General features: G+C 44.1%; 1 protein-coding gene across 21 annotated transcripts in view; it reads right to left on the reverse strand.

Moving 5' to 3' along the window:
• TMCC1 (transmembrane and coiled-coil domain family 1) overlaps nucleotides 1-15,204 on the reverse strand; it is a 117,853-nt gene that overhangs the window by 16,801 nt on the left and 85,848 nt on the right. Inside the window, exon 1 of one of the 21 annotated variants that reach the window (XM_064519274.1) lies at nucleotides 12,008-12,043. The exons of 18 other annotated variants lie outside the window; for them this stretch is intronic. In XM_064519274.1, the coding sequence (XP_064375344.1) occupies nucleotides 12,008-12,028 (21 nt within the window). In that variant the 5' untranslated portion in view covers nucleotides 12,029-12,043. Of the gene's footprint in view, nucleotides 1-8,666; nucleotides 8,833-11,288; nucleotides 11,358-12,007; nucleotides 12,044-15,204 lie in introns of those variants that run through there. 2 more of the 21 variants (XM_064519272.1, XM_064519271.1) reach the window with 2 other exon arrangements.

The following is a 15,204-nucleotide window of genomic DNA, read 5'->3' on the forward strand; positions in this document are numbered from 1 at the left end:
GCCGAGCTCCGAGGTTCTCCGCCTGCCGCTGCATCGAAAGAAAAACCTGCCGGACACGTGGAAAACAACTGCTTTGTTTTTCTAGAGGAGTCTGGTTGCTGGAAACCGTTGAATATCAGTTTTCAGTTTGTAACGACTGCAGAAATATCAGCTACTCTCTGAAGCAGCTTTAATTGTAGAAACTCTGGATCTCTGGATAATTAATGGAAAAACAGCGCTGAGAACTCATATTAATCAGCGGGACTGACAATAAACCGGACACTAGTACTGTCCGGAGAATATTCTGTCTCTGAGAGCTAGGGATATGCGTATTTGAGACTTGTATACAATCAGTCAGATATTGCTTCCTGGAATTTGTAATTTCATTAAGGTTTCCCTAGGATTGTCACAGATCCAATTTCCTCACATGGTCTAGAAGGAAACAAAGATCCTGCGTTCACAGGACATGCCGGAGCTACAGCGTCAGCCAATTCCCCACGCGCGAGTGCTCAGCCACGCGTCGACAGATCCTTTACCTGCAATAACGCACAGCCCAATCTGCACTCCTGCAGTTTGGCATAATCCGTAACGCAGCACAGGGTACAGACTCTTGTCTATCCAGCGCACTGATACGATCTTACTGTGTCTCTTAATTGCTTACAAAACAAGCTGGCTTCTCAAAACACACTCTATCGATCCATTTGTAAAGATTTATATCTTACTGGAGGAGAAAGAAGTTTTAGTATTAATGGCAGATGAAAAAATAGAAAGAACCCACGATCTGATCGTAAATTTTTCAGAAAGTAATGTGAAATAACTGCATTTTTTCCATAAATAAATACCTTTGTACCTGACAGAGGTCGGGGTCCCGCGTCCCAGAGCCAGAGGGCCGCCCCTGCCGGGCTCCGCGCGCTTCCGCAGCACCGCTTCGCTCCCAGCTGAAATCCGCACCTTGCAGTGCCGTGGAACAAAATGCGACTTCAACATTACTTTGGGAAAAAAAGTTTCTGTGGGCTTAATTTACTGCAAGTTGGGTTTAATTGGGGATGAGGGATGGTTACCATAAATTATACTAATGAACATTTCTCTTACACACCAGTTGAGTTTTGTCAGGGAAAAATTTTGTGGAACCTAACGGTGAAATGCGAAGAGAGAGGTTTGCTTCCTCTTTTCCCCTTTTAAAGTCAGTTGCCTTCACAAAGCTCCCCAGGTTATCTTCCTCCGTCTGAGAGAAAGTGAACCAGAATAGCTCTAGCAGAATAAGCCGTCTTGGGATAATCATTTTAGAATTAGCAGCTGCATGGACATTATTCTGGAATGACGTGAAGGGTTTTTTTCTAATTAAAAAGAGAATGATTGCACAGAGTGCTATTCTGGAACAGAAACTAACATAATTTAAGTAATTTCTCTGTAGTGACAGGCCTCAGAAAGGACGGACGCAGCACAACCTGGGTCCCTCAGAACACTGGGGAATGCTGGTGACACATCATTGATTTAAGATGACTGGCAACCTGTCCCGAAGAGATGCTGGTAAATGAAAAATAAATGCAATGCTCAATGTGTGCATAAAAATAGGAATTACAATTCAATTAGTCAACTCTCTCTTGCAACACAATTTTCCAGCATATTGAGTCAGTCTAAACGGAGACCCGCACTGACCTCCTACCAGAAGCATACTGAAAACTGCTTTGGCATTCTCCCATGATCCAGATGGCATCACGTGAGGATCTTTCCTCTTTGTCCTCTCCAACATCTTTGGATGCCCTAATGAGTTTTGCTTGTTGTCAAATTCCTAACACTTACAAAATTGTCAATTTTTTTCTAATTGTCTAGTAAAATGTTTTTTTTATGTATCTATTTTGCAATACAAAGCCCATTAAGAACCTGAGCCTTTTGGTTTTGCTGAAGACTATATAAACAGAAGTATTCATTTAAATGTCTTTCACCTTCTTCAAAAACTACTTTGGTAAACAAACATATTAAAAAGCCATTCACAAATAAGATTTTTTTTTAAATGAGCAGGGCAGCTGGTTAAGCAAACAGCAGCAGAACTCAGGTCAAGTCTAGTTTTAGGAGGCCTCTCAGCTCCTGTTTCCTCCTCCCTTATCTGGAGCTTTAAAAATGTGACTGCAAAGTGTTGTGTTACTTGGATTAAAAATATATAGGGCAAGGTGAGAAAGTGGAACTGAGAATGAGAGCTATGGAGAGGAGCTTGGGAAGGGGATAACCGGTTACCAGGATGACTGCATTAACCGTACTTCCCAGCAACTGGGCACTCTCCAAGCGGTGCTGAAAACTAATCACTGAAGCATTCAGGAAGAGAAGCTGGTTTACTTTTCTGCCCGCTGTACCGAGGTCGGAAGGATCTTGGGGACTCGCAGAAGCCGCCCGTTTTACGCGTCCCGTCTGAAAGCACCCCGTTACCGCGTCCTTGGCGGGTGCTGGAGGTGGGCAGGCAGGGCCGGCCGCTCCCCGCCACGGGGCAGCGACGACCAAGGGCACCGGGAGCAGCCGCCCCTCAGGGAGACGGACGGTCCCTGGCCTCGGGCAGGCGGGAGCGAGCTCGAGCCTCGCGGTCTCCACCGACAGGCACGAGGCAGCCAGTCCATCGGCACGAGACCTGTAGTTATCTGTGTAGCTATCTGGGAGGCTACAGTTGCCACTGAATTAGTACTGAACCCGAAATTCGCATTAGTTCCAGGAGTCCTGCACTTCGAGAAGAGCCATCTCTCAAAGGAGGTATGAAACGGAAAGCCTGACAACCTATGGCCGTAGACAAACCACAGCCCTGCGTGCAGGGACAGAGGAGCTAACCTCAGTGTCTTGCACTAAATCCATTTCAGGTAACTACACTGTAATTTCTCATTTTCCCCTGTGTTCTTCCTCACTTCCTACTCCTCATTTCTACCTCAGTATTTGCACGATGCAGAAATGACCTCAGTATGACTGTGCATCTGCATTAAATCATCTAACTGCACATGTTCATATGGAGCCATGCACAGAATGCTTGTGAGGTACAGCAAGGAGGTATTTAAACATCAGGAATTACTATGAGGTCAACACACACAATTAAATGTAATTGGTAATCAACAGACAGAAGTCGTCACCCAGCATGAAACTTGCAGCACATGATTCTTTAAATAATGTCTGAATCAAGGGTTTAGCAACCCTACTGTCACATGAATGGACAATACCTAACGCCCTCACTGGATATGATAAAAACACAGTATATTGCAAAAATAACTGTGGGTCCCAAAAAAAGCAAAAAAATATTATACAAAATACTCTGCCTCATCCACTTTGGTAGTATAATAAGCTATTCACGACCTATAGTTTAGATTGCTATTTTAATATACTTTGCTTCTTGAAGAATAATACATTTCTAGGTACATGAATAAAGGTAAAAACTTTGACCTGTAACCCTTTTAGTCTGTCTGCTACAACACTGCCATATATGCGATATCACCAACCCTTTGGTTCTCTATTCATTCCGAAATGCACATTTATATCATTGCAAATCCTGGTCCCGAAGGCCTCATAATCCAGATACAACAGCAGATGTAAGGGAGACGATCTCTGTTCATTCACCTCTAAACTAAATACAGACTGAAGATCCAAATACTGCTGCCCTGAACCACTCCTAAAACCACAACAGTGCATTGAGGTGCGGAGGACTGGGGAGGGACTGCACCCTTCCACCTTCCCTCGGCGAACGCCCAGGGCAGCCTACGCGCTCCTCCACTGTGTAACGTCGGCCAGGGCAGCATCTGCCGTGGCTTTACTGCCAAGAGGAATACAAAATAAAAACAGAGGAGAACAGGTCCACTGTGATTACTCATGACACCCTCTGCACAGTTATCCTGCAAGATTTTATTGCCTGATTGAACCGTCTGAAGCTATACCGGCTTTGCATTTTAACAAGCTCCGCTCCCCTGAGCCATGGAAACCTGCTGGTCATCGCCGCCCAGCAGCTCTTTTGGGCAGTCCCCACTATACTCCTCAACCCAGACCAAAAGCAAAACCGGCCAAGTAAAACGTATGAACAGATGGAGAGCCCAAGAAAGCATTACTGGGTATTTTTAATACTGCAGCTAGTCAGAAAGACTTTAATTGGAGCTTCTAAAAGAGAGAAACAATCTTTGCCTGTGGGTAACTGACCCTCAAGATGGAGGGAAGATCATCCTTGCTATGAAAAAAACACAGTGAGAAAACAGAAATGAAAAACGATCCTGAAAAAAACTACTTCCAGTACGATTCTTTTGCCTGCCTAAGATAAGAGCTGGAGCGAGGCACCAACACTGGTAACACCAAGAGGAAATGTCTTTGCAGCTTACTCACAGAAATTAAACAACCCTAAGCGATGATTGCTAAAACCTTTGTGCTGGCACGTTACCTCTCCCAAGCAAAAGCCAGCCAGGCGTTTCTCAACATTCCTGCGTGACCAGCAACATCCTCACTCTGTAGAAAGGGGAAGAGATGGCAGATAAATAACAAGGGACAGAAAGGCTACTGGGCAACAGAGCAACATTTTTCAATATGCTTGAGACCTGCGCATGATTTAATGTTCACTTCTTTCAGTGGCAGTGCCGAGTCAAGCAGCTCCTTGCTCAACTTTGCACTGGCTCGACTGGGGAAAAAAATAACTGCTTGTGGGGCTGAGTGGTAAACTAACCGGGGCACTGATCTGTTTTAAGAATAACTCAGAAATACAGAACTTGGAGATATTTTTGTTCTGAATAAGCTCCCACACCTGGTTTACCATAAGGCTCCACAAGCAGCATACCAGCAGGACGGCAGGAACACCGCAGGAGGAAAAAAACGATCGGGGCTGCTCGAGTTGGCTCTGGTGCCAACAGAAACGCACACAGAGCGGAGGCCTGAAGCACAAGTACACTGATCCTACGGCTTTGTGTCTGGCAAAGCCAGCTGCAGCGCGGCTCTCCCACGGGCTCAGCACCTAATTCACTACGAAATGAAGACGTGACTTCACTTGCTGGTTTAAGCGGTAGGAATCGTTCAGCTATAAAGCAACCAGTTGCACTTCCCTTGTATTGGCCAACTGCAAAAATCCCAGAAACGGACCGATAATTCAATTTTACAAACTGCTGGAGGGGAGGGAGAGGCTGCTGAAGACAGCGGCTGCTGTGTGACATCTGGCTTGCTGTATCAGAAGCAATTGTGTGTGGTGTCCGTCACAGCCAACTTAACTCATTCCACAGTGAAACTTCAGAAAATCTCTATTAGTATAATAATATAATCATTGATCATGGGTACTCCCTGGAGCATAGCATTTCCAGTCCTTACAGAGCTTGACTCTAGATTTTCCCACTTTTTGAATCTACCTGCCTGGGGCCCTGTGCATCTCAGGAAGCAAACGCTATCACTTATTAACTGGTTAAGAGGTAACTGAAGCTACAAATTTGAGTTATGGCTTTCCCAGCTGTAGTTAATGCACATGCATCCCTGACTGTCCATCGGTCAGGAGTGAGTGGGCTGAGACAAAAGATATTATGTGAGATGTACCCTCGAACAGGATGGAGACACACAGGATCAGGTATCAACCCTGCCCTCGAGTATTTACACCCTAAAGGAAGAAGGGAATATGGCATAACATAGTAGAATATGTCCCTGAAGATAATGTCTGTGGATCTTTTAATTCTTTTTAAAATCCAGTTATTTCCAAAGACCTTACCTCCTTGGTCTCAAACACACTGCTTCTGAAAGCCTAAGAAAGGACCCTGAAGGCAAAAGAGTAAGGCTTAGTGGTCCAATCCGGTAATGGTTCTCCAAAGACACACAGTCGAGAAGAAAATCAGCTGCGCAAGCTGAATGAATGCGACAGCAATGCCAGCATTCTGGGTAAGGCACATCCGAGGGAATGAATCAGATGATCTGAATGGAGAAACAGGAAGGAACTGAATTATATGCGAGGGCCTGCAGGAACCTGATTTTTCAGGTGAAAGAGGATGACACAGTAAAAGATATGGCCGGAGTACACTCATGGATGCTTATTTTAGCAGCTGCAGATTTTTAATCAGGGAGGATTGCCAATCAGGCCAGAAATTACAAAAATAAGGATAGGAAATGAGGTAAAGCTGAATAAAATTTAAGTACAGGGATTGGGAGGAGAGCGTGGATCCGGAAACAGGTTTATACAAGGTTTTTTCAGAAAGTGACTATGTAAAGTAACAGGGTTTTTTTACTCATTCTGGTTTTCCCAGTATGTCCAAATCACATCTCATTAAGTTACAGAAAAAAAGATCGTTAACACTTCCCAGAGAGTACAGTTCATTTTCATCATGCTTCAAGCTGCTATCTGATAAAAACAGATTATTATTTCATTTTACATATTCATTAGTAAAGAAGAGAGTTTAACGTTCAGATAGCAAGTTAAGTTTGACTTGCAAAGTGACTGAACAAACTAGATCTGGAATCTGAGAGAACAATATTCACCTTCACGAGAATGTTTCTACATCACCCTCTGCACAGAATAACCACGCTTGAAAGGAAAGAGTCCCTTCCTTTTTCAGAGGATTTTTCTCCACTGAAATTTAGTATCTCCATGTAGTTTAAAGAACTCATGTACATGAGCTCAACTACATTTCTACACTTCCTTTTATTTATTTTTAGGAATAATATTTTTGCAAGTCTCTCACAGAGTACAACCAAAATCCATCCTGAAACACCATTTCAGAGTTAATGTAATCAACAGTTTATACTAAAAGATAAATATTTCAAAACAGTAGGATTCATGTTTCCTGTGAACATATTTCTTTGCCATTCCTATACATCATTTCTTGATATACTGTTCCCTCATTTAAAGCCTTTCTAATATAACATACTCCAAGGGCATCAGCTAACACTCCATTTGCCGGAAAGCAGCGCAACAGAGTTGGCCTCAGAGACTCCTTTCCTGCTGGGATGTAGTTTTAGCTCGGGTTTGCTGTTTAGCTCTAAACGCTGCAGGGCACTCCCGTGTTAGCACCAGCGAGGATCGTAAGATCGCTCAAAGTGGCAAAGGGAAGACTTAACTCCGCTTGTCAAGGACGACTGAGGACTGGTGCAGGCAAGGGCAGTCACTACAGCGCAAAGGACAAGCTGGCTGGGCAGGCCCCGCCGACCCGCACCTGCGTGGCACACGTGCCTTCGGCAAGCGGAGAGAAGAAAATTGTAAGCGATGAGGCAACCAAGAAAAAGTTGGACTCAAGGGACGAGAAATAGTCATCAGAGTAAGGGAACACTGCACCTGTCCAGAAATTCATAGCAAACACTGTATGAACTAAATACTGAAATCAAGACACTGCTTTCAGTCTTCTTGCAACAACCGAAAAGTTTGATCCGGAACTCCATCTACAGACAAATCTTACTGCTGACGCTGCAAGAGGAACCGGTTGCAGCAGCATCTGTATAGCACAACGCGAAAAGCTTCTAAAAGCTTCGCTCATGGCAACGCTGCCCACATCCAGCCTAGAGAGCACAGCACAGGCTATCATACTCTCACCATTTCCCTTCTCAGCTCTGAGGAGCTGATCTATTAACCTGATGTTATACATGCCAAGATGCAATGCATGTAGATGTATCAAACTGGAGTGTGGAATACAAATAAAACCCCCTCTTTCTCACTGTTCTCCCCTTTCCCTGCTGTCTGCACCACTTCAGCTCTCCATTTCTAACAGAGCTGCTCCCAGGAGCCACCTGGGCGTCACTTTCATTATGGAGACGGATGAACGCAGTGAGTGGAAGTACACCGCCCAGGACAGGGGGCCCAGATTTGCCCTAGGAAAAATAATGAGTCTATTAAATAAACTGGATTAGATATATGTGCTTCAAACACGACAGTAACACTGTGCAATTTCTCACCCATATCTTCTGCAGATGATGACATACCCTAGACAAACATCCCTCTATGGCAAAAGCAAAACGTCTGGACCTGTATTTCTTTTTTTCCTGGACATTGGAGTCGCATTGCACTGGACACCCAACTGCAAGAACTTGAAGAGAAATATCTCCTATTTTGCATACAACATCAAGTCTCAAAGCCTTATTGTCTCTCTTCAATATTTAATGAATGTGGGGAAAATACAGCTTACTGTTAACACAGACTTGCAAAAGGGCGATGCCTAGCTACATTGCTAACAAACCAAAGAAAACTACTTATTCCTTTCTGAAGGTCACTGACTCCATAGGAAGCTGTACGCTCTCACTCCTTTTTTCACCTGGAGCAAAATATGACCCTGCAGTTTGTTTACTCCTTCCTAGCAATACACGTTGCACAGCTGAAATAGCAAAACAAGAGCCCACATTTAAAAAGCTACTGATCCAAATATCTCTCTCTAACATTGGGGCTGCTTTTACTAGCCCTTCTTTGATCCTCCAGTGTATTATACAAACCAACCCCCAAAACAACAAAAACAACAAAACCTAGACCACCACCACCACCACCACCACATCTGATCTGGTATAAACTGCAGCACTCACTCAGACGGGAGCCCTTTTCACACTTCCCACCTTCCAAAGTGAAGAAAAGCTGTACAGAAATGACCACAGCCACAGCAGCGCCTGGAGGAGAATGCCGCATTTCCCAGACTAACGCTATAAAATGAGGTCAAGTGCTACCGGAGATTTAAATAAAACAGCCAAGGAAGACGCACTGATGCAGTCCCGGTGGTGCTGCACCAGCTCCTCACCTTCACGGGCTCGCAGAAGTCCCTTTCGCAGCACACGCAGGTACAGCAGCACCACATAAACATCGCCGCATGGCCATCTGCAGCCCTCGCCCGGGGCTGGGAACCGCTCGGACGGCCTCCCGCACTGCCTACGCCGCTCCATGCATCTGCGAGGCGGGCAGGGCTCTGGGCACTCGCTGCACAAACACAGCGCCTCTGCCAGAACAAGCATCGCTGTGTGCAGAGCTCCCGCGCTGCCGACGCGAGCGAGCAGTCGCGCGCAGAGCGCTCTCGGGCTGCGCACCGCTCCTTCAGCTGCCAGCACCGGGGTTAGGCACAAAAAGGGGTCGGCACTGCTACCGGTAAAGCTGCAAGGCTTTCTGTCCCACGTTCGGCACTTTAAGCTGTAACTTTGAGCCAAAAAATTGGACAGGAGAACAGACAAAGCAGTAGCACGTCAACAGAAATGAGACGACATATGCGCTCCCGAGCACACACAAAACACCAGACTTGGGAGCAAGATTCAAACAGAACTGAAAATGGAGATTCAGAGATGCACAGCAGGATATACATCCACATATAAAGTATACCCACATATAAAGTATACCCACATATAAAGTACGTATACTTTATATGTAAAGACATATATGTAAAGACATATACTTTACATCACCACGGAAACTCTGCTATTTAAAAATCACTAAATAAAAATTTCAAAAAGATTAATGTGATCTCCTCTGAGGCTCAAATTAAATAGTAATTGTCATGTAAGGACTCAAGCACAGAACTGACAGCCAGGAACAGCATTTTAAGCACGGCTTTCATTGGTGCAAGAAGTAACCTCACCACCTCTTAACCATTACCCTCAACATTCTTGTCAAAGTATCCTACTATCATATTTAGAAGACGCAAAACACGTGTTCATTACTGCCCTGTTAGGCACAGTTGGAAACACGGATCCTCTCCCACCAAGCCTTGCTCCAAGCCCTGGACTCTCAGACTCTTTTTTTTTTTCTTTTTTTTCAAACATCATCCTCACCCTTTCTTGACCTGTTCTCCTCCTCCTCACTGATGTTTCCTGTTTGTAGCAGCAGACTTATATTATTAGTCACCTAGGACAGAGATATACAATCCCAAATCTGAGCTATATGCAATCTAAGCTTGAGATCTTCAGAACCATTAATTCAGAAAACTTCTCCATACAAGGAGCTCCCAAGGCTAAAATCATAGGAACCACCAAAAACGTCAGAAACAAATGGGCTTTTAAAAGTTCCCTACCGCTTTAGTCATGCAGCATGTGTGCTGGCCCTTTGGGCCAGATCACTCTTAGAGCCTCTGACAGACATTATAGTGGTTGGGTGTGGTGGTTTGGGTTTTCTAAATATTTTCTTTGTGGTAATGCACAGATACGTACAATTCCGACTTCCTTGTATTGCTTTGCAAAGTCCAATCCCTTCTGCTGTGAAGAAATTCTGCACTGAAACGCTAATTCGTAAAATACAAGTTTCAATAATATAGCTGAGGAGTAGACTCTTGGCTGATCCAAAACATGGGCAACATGGAGGAAAATATTCCCAAAAGCAAAATTTAATTTTCGTTGGAAAGAAAGAGGAATTAAAACCTGAAAACGTGTTCTGCAGGATGCAGAATCAGAGGAGAAATATCTAAAAAGCATCCTCTTAAATTCTACTGGTATCTCAGATGGCATTTCTGGAAAAGCATTAAACTGAAAGAGCAAGTATATTGTAGGGGAGTCAGAAAAGGAATTGAAAGTGAAAACATGATATGGGAAAAGAGTAGTAAAGCCTGATTCACGCAGAAGACAAACTATGTTGGTGCGGAGATACTAAAAGATTATTTCCACAAAAGCGTTTTGTTGACATTTCTGTCACATTAGGAAGCTTTCAACCTAAGATCATACTGTTAGCATACAGACTTCATTCTGAAACAGAGAATAAAGGACATTAAGGGCAAAGGACGAGGGAAAAGGAAAAAAGAAGCTGGCAATCAAAACAATGTGTGGTGCAATTTTCTTGGACTGAGCTGCACACAGCCACTGAACTGTAATATGTGGAACAGGTCTTCGGTACAGACCCAGGTGCTGCAGCAGAGAGTTTACGATCATTTTGCCTAGTACGAGCTCGCAGCAACAAGCGCTAGTGCTGCTGCAGCAGTGATGTCTGCTCCTAATCCCATTCTGCAATGCATTGCTGCAAGAGAAGTTGCCTGAAAGCCATTCCTTGTGCAGCAGGTCTGCACATTAGGTAAAGGGATCCCAAGAAGCAGCGGTGCAATAACTGGGCAGAAATGTGCACAGAACTTCAATGAAAACGAAACCAACACCATTAATCTCATTAACATACAATCAAAACCACAATGGGCTGCCATGAAAATGATTGCAAACACAGAAATTACAAGAAACTTAATTCAACTGACATTTATATTACCATATTCTCAGTCAGTTTGAATGGTAAGAGAGTCTCTAAAAATGCATTTACTTTATTTGGAATATTAGACATAGGGAGTCTATGATCACTAGAAAGCACAGCTGTAATAAATGACATACAGAATTCAATACAGCAGAGGTGTTGTAAAGAAAGCTTTTCATTAAAAAAAAAAAAAAAGGCTTTATTACTCGCTTACCTTGACCAAATCAGGATCCCATCCCACATCTGCAAAATCTTTAAAAACAGCCATACAGGGCATACAGAGGAGTTTTACAACACTGTATTCCACACTGGTCTGCCAGAAACTTTTTAAACTTTATTAGCTGTGTTTCAGACCAGCTAGAAGTAAAAGCCAGACCAAAAGGCATCCACTCTGTTGCAAGAGTCCTGTGAGAAATCTCAGCTAAAAAAAGCCTGTCCAGGCTAAATACAAAGACTAAAACATTTTTTTCTACTTGTGCAAGTTCGGAGCATGTAATAGATCTTGAACCCCAACCTATGCAACTACAAGAAATTAAGAAGAAATGTTATGACTTACTTTTTCAAGGAACCATTTTACATTCCTGGGGCAGATTTCATTCCAGAGAAACTGTATCGCTACTGAGAAACCTCCAGATTTTTAACAGTTTTTTTTCTATGAATGACAGAGGATCCCATCTAACAGGGGTGAAAAGGAGAGGAGGTGGAATTCTCTGTGCAGAAACAATGTCATTAGCCATATTTAGGAAACAATTTATGTCAGGTAAAACCAAGCCTGATTCACAGGAATTCTACTGCTATTCAGATAGATCATTTCAGCTTATAAAGCAATAAACAATTCTGGAAAGCACACGAAAAGACATTCATTATGCTACCTAATATAAGCAGAGAGCCCTCACAAGCTTTACAGAACAATAAAAACAAATATCAACCTACCAGGCTGAATATCACCTCCATTAAGAGAAATCAGTTTCGCTCCTCATCGAAGAGGAACGCATGTTTTCTTCTTTAAGTTTTGTTACTTAGATTCCCCAAAGGCAGTCACAACGCAGTGATGTTCAATACTATTAAAAGTAGAGTTCAGTACCCACAAACAAATGGAAGCATCTTAAAACGAACACCAACAGTTCTTCTTCCACGCAAACGTAATTTAAACAGTCCTGGCAAGCTGTAACCTGGCAGCCAGTACCCATGAGCTCACGGCAGCAGTGATTTCGGTTCTGCTTCCCTACAGGCGGTCACGCTGCCTCCCTCACCGTGCCTCTCCATAAGCCTCGCGCAGGGAAGAACATGGCCCGCAGCAACTTAACTACCGCAGCAGAAGCCAGATGACCGGATCAAGCCTCTCGCTAATGTGGGGGGACGCAAATGCTCCCATGCGTTCAAGCCAAGAACAGAAAAGCCTAATAACTCGAGAGGCATCACTGGGAACGCTAGAGAGGGGCTCACTCGGAAGGTGGAAGGTGATGGGAGCACTAAACGTCCAAGCCCACGGGCTCCAAAACGGTCTGTCTGCTCCTTCCCTCGGCTCCAGCCAGTGAGTCCTAACTGTATTAGCAGCGAAGGAGATGCAGTGAAGGCGAGCTCACTTGCTTACTGCAGCATTTCTTTCCTGAAGTTACTTAGTGAGACTGAAACTGGAGGGAGGAGGGATGAAAAAAAAGAAGGCACATGAGTTTTGATGCGGCTTAAAAACTTCTGGCGATTAGATGCTCATATGACCGCTGTAACAAGAAGGGAACTCTTTCCAAGACTACTCAAAACCAAGAAGTTTTGGGGAAAAAATAAGTTAGAGGCTAGATCCAAGTATTTGGTGAAATCTGAATGCTGCCAAAAATTAAATAATGAAAAATATGAAGCAAGAGAGAAAGAAATTGGTGGGAAACTTGCAAATTGATTTTTGATCCTACCTTTGCTGTGCTGTTGCCTAAAATGGTGCTTGGACTGTGGAGAAAAGGCGACTTCCACTTCCCACTCTCCCCAACCCAGAGTATGTAAGGTATGTGAAATATCTTTCTAGAACACCCCAGGTGCACACTTAATGGACAGGAAAAGAAGCAACATTAGCCAGCTCATCATAGCAACAATTTAACAGTACACTCTGCCTCTGTAAAATTGGGAAAATTAAGTTACAGTAACAGTAATAGGGAAGGAAAAAAACCAGAAGCAGCAGAGAAGTTTAAAGAGGCAAAATACAACTAACAAAAGAGAACGGGGCCAGCACCCCAGCAGGCCATCCTCAATTCCGGCTCCACGTCTTCACCGACGCAAACAGCGAAGACCCGGGGACCGTCTCACGCCGAAGGCAGCGCCGGGCGGGCGCAGACACGGGCGCAGACGCGGGCCGAGGCGGCTGCACCTCTGAGCCGTCCCCGCTCGCCCCCGCGGTGCCGCCCCGCGCCCTTCGCCACCCCCTTCCCTCCCGCCAGCACTCGCTCGTCCGCAGAGACGTCCCGCAACTGCACGAACACAGATAACCGCAAGCCTTGGGAGCCGAGGGGAGAAGAGGGGATTAACCCGCTCCCTGCTGAAGGCAATCCGAAGCCAAGCGTTTGAGGAAAGTGCAAGCGGATGTCTGTACTGCAGATGTGCCAGGCGTGCTAAGCAGGATTTCAAGTGAGTCGAAGCCCACAATGCTTTGGGCAAGTTTAAGAGAAAATCCGATCCACAGTTTACTAATTCGTTATCGTCTTTGTCCTAATTAAAGGCAAGCTCGGGACGCTGCTGTTTGTAAAGCTTGTCGGTTCAGGTTTCTAAACCTTTATTGCTCAGTTATGACAGCAGTGCATGTAAAGACGCAGGAATTCCAGGTCTAACTGACAAACTGCAGGAGGCAAGTGAGGAAAAAAAGGCACACGCTGAAAACCTGCGTATTAGTGCTAAAACAATATCCTTATCCGAACTCACCATGGCTCAGGCACCTTGTGCAGGAGAAATTGGCTTATTCCATTTAATTCAAAGCTACATTCTGATCAAATAGAAAAGGAATAGTTAGAGAAACGGGGGCTGGGCTCTGAATTCTTCAAGAGCAAACCACAAGTCTCAGTAATCTGTGGCAAAGTAAATGCACGGCCTTTTTTTTTTTTTTTAATCCAGGACTGAAGCCAGTCATCAGTTGATTAGGCCCCTGGTTTTGTAATACTTGCTTGGACATAGGTTTTATATGTGTACAGGTCCCCTTCTTAGTGATTCAGGAAAGATTATTGAGGCGCCAAACTAGTGTTTGCACGTAGCACTTCAACAAAAGAGGAATGAGGTGGAGTATCGCTCCTGTTAACTCTCTCCTCCTGGGTTCAGAAAAGCTGCAAGGTTTGTAAACCATGATCAGCTTTGAATCTTCTGCATCAGGTTCTGTACAGGAAGGATGGCAGATGAGAGAGAGCAGAGCTGGAAAGTCAAGTGAGTAGTATGAGCCAAGTAACAAGGTGGTAGCAAATGGGTACTTGGTATCAGCACACCAAATTACCAATATTAGAGTATACTTCCAGAAGCATCACATGGCCCAATATAATAGGTAAAATAATTTCAGACTCAGCCTACTCTCATGCCAAAGTCATTCGATCTGTTCTTCTGCATTAAGAGCAGAAAAAACCAATCACAAACATTATAAAAGCTAAAAGACTCTCAGAGGTAATGGACTCATTCAACTCCATATACAGACACAAGTGCAGGACAAACACACTCATGCAAAAACGCACACATATGACAAGTCTTACTAAAAATTAGGCTAGACCAATAGACACTCGTCACCTTCCAGGTACACAAAGATTCCAACAATTCTCTACATGTCAAGAAATTTTTCACACTTCAAAATGCAGTTATAAAAGGGAAAACTTTGAGTTAGAGTTACATCAGGGAAAAAATTTCACCTGTGATTGTCCTCAAACGGGGCATTTTAACAGGAACACAGCTCACAAATTCTCAATTTTAATTGTGGAAATCCAGCTGAGGAACCTGCTTCTGCCACTACATCACTTCCATTAGTCGCAAGATCATTACTTCAAAAAGAGGATCTCTTCTAAATGTGAGCACTGATGATGCCACTTCAGCCCTCCTGTCCCCAAAGAAAGTTAAGTTACACAAGTTTTTGCTCACAGATGTGGTGCAATCTCCATCCTTGGAGATACTCAAAA

This window comes from Dromaius novaehollandiae, chromosome 12 (genome assembly GCF_036370855.1).
Source record: "Dromaius novaehollandiae isolate bDroNov1 chromosome 12, bDroNov1.hap1, whole genome shotgun sequence".
NCBI classification, from domain to species: domain Eukaryota; kingdom Metazoa; phylum Chordata; class Aves; order Casuariiformes; family Dromaiidae; genus Dromaius; species Dromaius novaehollandiae.